This window comes from Giraffa tippelskirchi, chromosome 5 (genome assembly GCF_054371585.1).
Source record: "Giraffa tippelskirchi isolate mGirTip1 chromosome 5, T2T-mGirTip1v1.2.pri, whole genome shotgun sequence".
Taxonomy (NCBI): Eukaryota; Metazoa; Chordata; class Mammalia; order Artiodactyla; family Giraffidae; genus Giraffa; species Giraffa tippelskirchi.
In genome coordinates, this window is record NC_137279.1 from 136,360,152 (window position 1) to 136,368,915 (window position 8,764).

General features: G+C 39.4%; 1 protein-coding gene across 2 annotated transcripts; it reads left to right on the top strand.

Annotated features, from left to right (window-relative positions):
- The first annotated feature begins 42 nt into the window (after nucleotides 1-42).
- Nucleotides 43-8,100, top strand: GNG5 (G protein subunit gamma 5). Of its 2 annotated transcripts, XM_081490123.1 has the most exons (3): nucleotides 43-272; nucleotides 4,558-4,702; nucleotides 7,883-8,100. In XM_081490123.1, exons 1-2 carry the CDS (start codon nucleotides 192-194, stop codon nucleotides 4,681-4,683), a joined length of 207 nt encoding a protein of 68 aa, XP_081346249.1. In that variant the 5' UTR covers nucleotides 43-191; the 3' UTR covers nucleotides 4,684-4,702; nucleotides 7,883-8,100. The 2 variants fall into 2 exon arrangements, with proteins under 2 accessions (XP_081346249.1, XP_081346248.1); XM_081490122.1 differs by having other exon boundaries at nucleotides 4,558-8,100.
- Nucleotides 8,101-8,764: the final 664 nt, after the last annotated feature.

Below are 8,764 nucleotides of genomic sequence, written 5' to 3' on the forward strand. Positions count from 1 at the left end.
TTTCGGGTGTGGAGCCAAAACGGCGGGCGGAGGAGAGCGCGCATGCGCGTTGAGGGTGGAGCCGCTGGGTAAAGGACCGGAAACTTAAGAGACAAAGTTCCGAGCCTCACCCCCAGCTCCGCCGACCGGCCCAGCAGACCCACCGCAGACCTGCTGACGGCCCGCGGATCTGCCATCCTTTCGAGTGCGCCATGTCTGGTTCATCCAGCGTCGCGGCTATGAAAAAAGTGGTTCAGCAGCTCCGGCTGGAGGCCGGGCTCAATCGGGTGAAGGTGAGCGGGGGCGGGTGGCCGAGGGGGAGGGGAAGGTGGGGAGGTGGCGGGTGGGATACGGCGGGCGAGCTGACGCGGCGTCCGCGACTCGCCCTAGGGGAGGACGCTGGCTCGGCGGCCGCGATCTCGGCCAGCTTTAGAGAAGTAGCGGCACGGGTCGGCGCTGTGGTTTGGGGGCCGGTTAGTGCACCCTTACGCCCCAAGACGGTCCCAGGCGGGCTGGCCCTGGGTTGAACAGCCGCTTTCCGCATTTCGGCCCTCGTCTCTGTCTCTCTCCCTCCCTCGGCAGTGACTCCGCGGCTGGGCTCCCCAAGAGCTGCGCCTCCGCCCGCGCCCTTCCCAGCCCTCGCGAACGTTTCCCCCGTTTCTTGTCATCGGACAGAGTTTTATCCGCCTTTTGATTCAGAACTGAAGTATTTTTTCATGTCAGAACTTTCCCAAATCCACTCCCTTTCGTAGTCGAGTCTTACTTCCAGCTCCTCTTATTCACCGAACACACACTTGAAAACGAATTCTTGCATAACTTTAATTGTAGGTTAAAGAAGCCTGTTTTGGAAACGTTTACAGTTTCTAAGATTACCACTGGTGCCCTGCGCAACCTCGGACAAAGCGTGCATTTCATATCTGTTTGGCACTTTGCTGTGATCCATCTGACCTTGGGCATATCTCCTGGTCTGCATACCCGAAAAAGTAATTATGGTGGACCAGTGTTATTTATTTTGGCGTCTGGTTAGCATTGACCTTCTCCTGGGGTATTTACTTTGGGGAAAAAGTCGTGTGTGTGTGTTGATATGACAAGCTGACGTTAAATGGTATTCCAAGTTTCTTGATTTTCTAAATCCTGCGTGGATTGGCTTCTTTCTGGTGCAGTCAGTTTACATGTGAAACATTTACTGTAATTAGAAAAGAAACAGGAAAGAATATGAACCATGCACTCTCTTGAAAGCAACAGCCAGTTTCCAAGATGATTTGATTCTTTACTCATCACACTAGTTTTTACTTCCCCCTGAAGTGTTTTGTATTGTAAGACGTTCTCCCTTTACCTATTTCCTTAAGTAGAAATGCCAGGAACCTAGTTTACCCAGTTGTAGTCATCTCAGGAGAGAAGGGAAATTCCCATTAGTCTTAGGATGGGATTCCCCTCCCTTCCTGTCCTTTAAGTGCTATAAACTCCATTGCTGTGTGGAATCCATTTCTCTAATTTCCAGATTCTTACCTCATCTCAGTGATTTATGGTTAGCCTTGACTGGATTTAACTCTCAAGTCGTTGTTATTATTCAGGTGTGCCTTGATCTTAGGTTGGAGTGGCCCAGGAAAGAAAAAAATTGGAACGGGGGCAAAAAAAGGCTGAGTGAAAGCAGTAAGTGTTAAGTAGGGGTATTTAGTCCCCGTCTCCAAAAAAAATGAGTGTACTCTGAGGGCTTTTCCTTAAAAACTCTAGTCCCTGCAGTAACTCTCCAGCAGGGTGCCTTCCTCCAGAACTAAAGAGGGTTTTGGTCGGAATCATTAAAGCCATCACAAGGGTTTGGTTATAGAAATCTCAAGTCTAAATGCCAGGGCTGTGTGTAGCAAGGAGGAAAGCATCTCACCTTGGGGGAACTTAAATGAGCTTTTCTTTGGACCTGTTGCAAAATGTGGTGAGTTAGATTTCATTTTGTGCTTCTGTTTTACCCATGACTTTGCTTGATGCTTTTGTAGTGACTTTTTACTTTTGAATTAGCACGAGTTTATTTTTTAAAAGCCTTTGTTTGAGTAGTTGATAGAAATTATCACAAATGCTTGACAAACTTCCCCAGTGTTGGTGACCATACACTTTGTTCCCAACCCAGGGCACTTTTGAGAGTGAAAGAGGTCACTGATAATTATGCCAGGATTATAGGGTTTCATCCTCTCTAATGGTTTTTATTATAGTGCCTTAGGGGCTAGCAGCTTGTTTTAGTTTTAAGCCTTAGTCTCCACTCTTCCCATTGGTTGGCATTCTCACTGGTTGTTTTCTCAATGATGGTTCCTTGGCTGGATCTCTTGTCAATGAGATCGCAATTTAAATGTCACCTCCTTGAAAACACTTTGCCACAGGTCCTGATCTAACAAACTCCTTTTTTTCCTGCAGATCATCTTGTCTCTTTTCATCTGAAGTGTTAGCTCTGTAACAGGGACCTGTTTGTTCTTACATATTCTCAGGGCTTAGCATTATATTTGGCACATAGAGGTGATGAGAAGGTTGTGAAAGGGAGTTTAAAGTTGGAGTCTGCCTACATTTTCGGCAGAAAATTAACAGATTCTTTCTCATGTTTATGCTCAGTCATGTCCTGAGCATAAAGTCACAACTCTTTGTGACCCTATGGGCTATAGCCCACAAAGCTCCTCTGTCCGTGGGATTTTCCCAGCAAGAATATTGAGTGGGTTGCCATGCCCTTCTCCGGGGGATCTTTCCAGACTCAGGGATCGAACCCACATCTCTCATATATCTCCTGCATTGACATGCGGGTTCTTTACCGCTGAGCCACAGGGGAAGTGCAATAGATTCTTTACTGCTGGTTAATGTGAATGAATGAAACCATGTTATAAGATGGTGAAAAATGATACCACCCTTCCCCCACTGTAGCTACACCCTTGAGGGGAGCAGGGTGCCCATTTGTTGTAGTACTTGGAACCTAAAACTACTTACACAGTTGCTAAATAAATTCATGAAACTCTATCCTGGGCTGGTGGAGAAGGCAATGGCATCCCACTCCATTACTCTTGCCTGGAGAATCCCATGGACAGAGGAACCTGGTAGGCTGCAGTCCATGGGGTCGCTAAGAGTTGGACACGACTGAGCGACTTCACTTTCACTTTTCACTTTCATGCATTGGAGAAGGAAATGGCAACCCACTCCATTACTCTTGCCTGGAGAGTCCCAGGGACGGGGGAACCTGGTAGGCTGCCGTCTATGGGGTCGCATAGAGTCGGACACGACTGAAGCGACTTAGCAGCAGCAGCAGTAGCATCCTGGGCTGGTGTATAAACCAAACATATAAGTAGATTCCAAGAACAGTGTAGATTCATCTCATGGTGATGGATCTGTTTATCAGAAGCTGTCATCTGCAGAAATTCTTTGTATAGAGAGCACTTGTGATCCCCTTAGCTCCCTTTCAGAGGCTAAATATTACCCAGCCAGATCGGACACTTGTTCTTATCCTTCTTGTGGATAGTTAAAACAGAATAAAATAAATGATTGCCTTCCCCATCTTAGTAAACCACACTTCAAGAGTTAGGATACTATATTTATTTGAGGCATCGTTTAGTCATTCATGTTATATATCTGAACTATTCAGTTTATTGTTTTGGTGTCCTGCACCATGCCTTACCAGAATATATACATAGTAGATGTTGAAGTTGGTATAAAGTTGTTTTAACTGTGAAACCACAGAAGTTCTGTAAGTCCTGTTTGAATGGCTTTGTATATATATGAAAATTATTAAGTCACATTTAAGGCAAACAGTTTCTTAAAGGTAGGCTGCTCAGTAAAGTCTTAAACTGAAGTTTGCTGATAATCAGCCTTTCAGTCACATGTCACTGAGCAGAAATTGTCATTGTCCAATTTTGTAACATAGAACAGCTGATGGTACATAATATTAAGACACTCAGCATTTTCTCAGTATATTGCTTTCAAGACAGAGTGATAGTTTACTAGCATTTTAATTTATCTTTATCCTATAATATCCTGTGTACTGCTTTTAATAAAAAAAATGTTGAGTACCTTCATGGTTACACTAGAACATCCTGTTTATTAGTAAACTAGCAAGATGTACTATGCTTTGCAGCTAATGGAATTGTACTGTTCATGCTTGCTTTATTTACATGGAGTGTTTTGACTGTATATCAAGCATATGTACATGTTTGACAGTATATAACTGTTGATGAGCTTCCTGGTGGCTCAGTGGCAAAGAATCCACCTGCCAAGCAGGAGATGCAGGTTTGATCCCTGGGTCGGGAAGATCCCTTGGACAGGGAAATGGCAACCCAGTCCAATATTTTGCCTGGACATGGACAGAGGAGCCTGGTGGGCTACAATTGATGGGGTCGCAAAAGTCCAGACTTGATTTAGTCAGACACAATTTAGCCACTAAACAACAACAGTATGACTGTTGACCTTCAATTAGCGTATATATTTTTTGAGTTAAGTGTTTATTGGCAGATATTTTTATTAAAGATTTGAAACTTTCATTAAAAGTATTTAAAACTTCCATTAAAACATTGTCATCACCTCCCACCCTCTTCCCCTACCACTTGTTATATACAGGTTTCCCAGGCAGCTGCAGATTTGAAACAGTTCTGTCTGCAGAATGCGCAACATGACCCTCTGCTGACTGGAGTATCTTCAAGTACAAATCCCTTCAGGCCCCAGAAAGTCTGTTCCTTTTTGTAGTAAGACGAATCTTGACAAGGTAAGTTTCCTTAAATTAAAACAAAACTCCATATAGTAGGGATAGCTAGTCAAGTTTCTTTCTTTGTAGCACTTTATAAGTTGAGCAGGATCTTACCATACTTTTGTTTTGCACTTGGATTTTCCAGTCTTTTTTGTTTTGTGAAGATTGATGAAATTCGCTGATTTAGTAATCACGAAGACTAGTTGTTTTATTTTACCAGAGGGTTAAGTAGAGGATTTAATAACCATAAAGAGGATATAGGGGTTACTAGAAAATTTCACTATTGTGACAAGCCATGTTACCTTTTATAGTATTGGCCTAATGGTGTACTCTAGTGTCCCCAAATACTATTTTTTTTGTAACAAGAAAATATTTAGACATTTAAACAAATCTGCTGTGTTCATGGTGGTGACTTTTAAAGTACTGTCAATGGATTTGGATTAATTATGATCTACTAGAATAGCGTAGAAAAGAATTGAAGTAGTGAATGCAAACTGAGGAGTTTGCATAAGCTGACATAGTGCAGGCATTTTGAGTTGGGGACAAAAGGTTTTAACTTTATTCTTTTTAGGTAAAGATGACATGAGAGGGAAATGAAGTATATAAGTTTATGGTGGGAGACAGTGTGTTGGTTTTCAGAGGATTAAGAAACTAAAATTTGGGTGGGTTTAAAGCATACTTCTATATGTTAACCTGTACCTTGCAGAACAGATGTCAATGTGTGCAAAAATGTATAATGTTAATCCATAAGAGAGATGGCCAGACATGATGTGTGGATAATTGAAAATGTAATCTGGCCAGACAGCATGATGTGTGGATAATTGAAAATGGAATCTAACGGTACTGCCTTCATGAAGCCATAGGACTTTAGTCGGAGCATGTACTTGTCATCAAGACAACTCTGTGTATAGTACACACCCTCTGCAAATACTCGTGACTCCTCACAATGCAGGAAGCTGCTTCCTAAAATACCATGTTACATAGTTGTGCCCTCCCTAATTAAATTTAGTAGACTTGGGAGTGTCCAGGAAGTCTGTATAAGTAACAACATGTCTCTAGTAAAGACCATGATTGGTTGAATTGGTTAAGGTTTCCAAACACAGAGGGAAAAAAAACCACCTTTAAGGAAGTAATTCTTTTCAACATTCTAGCACCTTTATATTTAAAAAGTTTTTTTGCTTCTGGCAATTTTGAGAAATTCCATATTGTTATGGTTCCTCTTGTATTTTCTTCACAAGTTTATTTAAAATACTGCTAAGTGTGGCTTCTTAACTGGCTGTTCATAATTTCATTTCATAGAATACAGATCAGTGCCTAATTAACTTGGCTCTGGTTGGGATAAGAATCCAGATTTCAAAGTAAAATAATGACTATTAATCCTGGCAGTATAATAAAACCCACAGGTTTATGAATATTATGATTTGAAGCACTTCTGGCTAGGAAAAGTATTTGGATGTAAAAGCATTTCTTCTCAAACATGAGTGTGGCTACAAATCACTTTGTTAAAACAGAGATTCTAAAACAATAGGTTTGAGATATTATACTGATGGTGGTCCTTGGCACACTGAGTGGCATGGATGCAAAACATCTATATTTAAATCTGTATTTAAGTCTTTACACTCATAACTTTTAAAAATATATATGTAATTTAAAGCATAGATATTTTAGCAATAAATAGTCCAAAGTATTAAAATAGAAGTTACTATGATTTGCACACCTAGAAATAACCACCGTTAACAGATGTTTCCTTTTAAGACAAAAAAATAAAAATCATTGAAAAATGATTATAGTAAGCAGTTTTGTTTTCTTGAAGTTGAATTTTCTTGTTTAATAGTCTTTGTAAATTCCCTGGTGGTCTAGTGCTTAGGCTTTGGTGCTCTCATTTAATAGTTTTTGTAAATGAGATTTTTCTGTGGTTGTACTGTAACTTAAATTATACTTCAATACTGAGGTTTCCAAATTTGAGGCTACACTGAGGTGAACATCTGGGTACCTATAAGCATACTCTACCCATTTCTTTAAACTTCTGGAAATAAAGTTATTCAGTAAGGAATGACATTTGAAATTTAATAACCTTGATAATATTGCCAAATTAAACTTGGCTGTTCCACCTGGAGCTTAGGAGTACTTTTGGCTGAGCCCCTGCCAAACAGATCAGATTGTTTGCTATTTCCTATTTCAGTTTTGTAATTTGCAAAACTTGAGGCTAAACATTTTCACCACTGATTCTGTTTATGCTTCTTATAAAACCTTTTGTAATGAAGTAACAGAAAATTTTAAATCAGTATAAAAATCCAGTTATCTACTATCCTGAATTAAGTGGTTTACCCTGTTAGTTCTGAGCTGTGCAGCTTATGGGATCTTAGTTCCCCAGCCAGGGAGTGACCCTGGTCCCTTGGCAGTGAAAGACTAGAGTCCTAACTATTGGACCACAAAGGAATTACCAACTTTGTTAATTTTTATAAAGAAATAAAAGATACTTTTTCTACCTTTCCATATAAGTAACTTACCCTGGAGTTGTTATGCCCATGTATTTATTGTTTTATAGTTCTAAAACCCAGCTGTTATTTTTTAAGGAGTAACTATATTAGTGCATTATTTTTGAGATTTGTGTTAATCCATAGATTGTTTAGTCATTTTAATTGTTGTATCGTATTCCATCATGTTTATAAACCTTGGTTTATTTATCCATTGTCCTATTGAGTTGCATTTAGGCTATTTGCAGTTCTTTGGTATTAAAACACTACTATAGTCAATATCTTTGTGTATATTTTTGTGTATAGATTTATGTGGGTAAATAGAAGTGACTGCATCTTGCTCATTTTCTAGAGGTGCTGAGATATCTCCCATTGTAAGAGATTTTTATATTAACCTTTTTAAAAATTAGAATCCCCAGAGTGTGGTTTTTTTTTTTTTTTAAGTATTGGCAAGTTACGGTCCTTTCATTCAGGCATTTTCTATCTGGTTTCTCATTCCTATCTGCTGGCGCCCCCCCCCCCCCCCCCCCGCAAAACAACTGGGATGTCTTTTTTTTAAAAAAAAAAGCGGCTTAGTTTAATTGAAAGCACTTTATAAGCTGACATTCAAATAAATACCCTAAAAGTGAGGTACTGTAAGATGCACTGCTATTCATAAAAAAAGCTATTGTTCTTATGATATTTTACCCTAATTCACTTTTTTTCCCTTTTTCCATTTCAGGTTTTCCAAACCACTTTTCATAAACCAGTGAATATTCAAAGGAAAGCTAAATTTGAAGCCTGTACAAAAGCCTCTCTGTAACGTGCCATACTATACAAACTTCTACTTTTGTCAGTCCTTAATGTCTACCTCTCTGAATATTCATAATTTTCTGTTTCACAAGGGTAATTATTTTATATACACTGATGGCAGCATACAATAAAATACTTAGTATAAAAGTTTTATGTATTAATTTGTTTTGAACACTTAAAAGATGAAGATTTCCCCACCGTACTTTAAGTGGTTCAATTCTTAGTGTTCTAACAACTCATCTCACATAACTTTATGCCATGTGTTTACAAGATTATTAGAGAATTAAAGATTGCAAAGTTATTCTTTTAAGGTCAGAAGGCTGCTAATACTACTAGTTTCTATTCTTGACTTATTTACATGGTTAACTTTGTTTTCTAATAAACTCCTTTGTTGGGTGTTACTTCATATTAGGTGGCTCTCCTAATAAGGATAGTAAAGACTAGACATAATTCCATTTTAAGATGTGAGAAAAATTTCAGAGCCTGAGTTAATTCCTGAATGGAGCCCTACAGTACAATGTAATAAGCTAAAGAAGTACCAAGGAAAAAAGGAACCAAAAGCATCAATAATTTGCAACTTTTGCTCTAAGTCCTTGGCAAACCGTCTTGCTTTAAAACTTTTTACCCTTCTTGAAAGGCTTAAAGAAATGTTAAAACATCATAGAAACTTGGCCCCAAATACATGTGTTTTCAGGAAACAGAATTGAAACTATGAATACTAGTCTGATAGAAAACCAGTAGGTTACACAGTATTTCCAAGCACTCTATTTCTCAGCAGCCCACATGTTCCATGAAAGTACAAATGGGAATG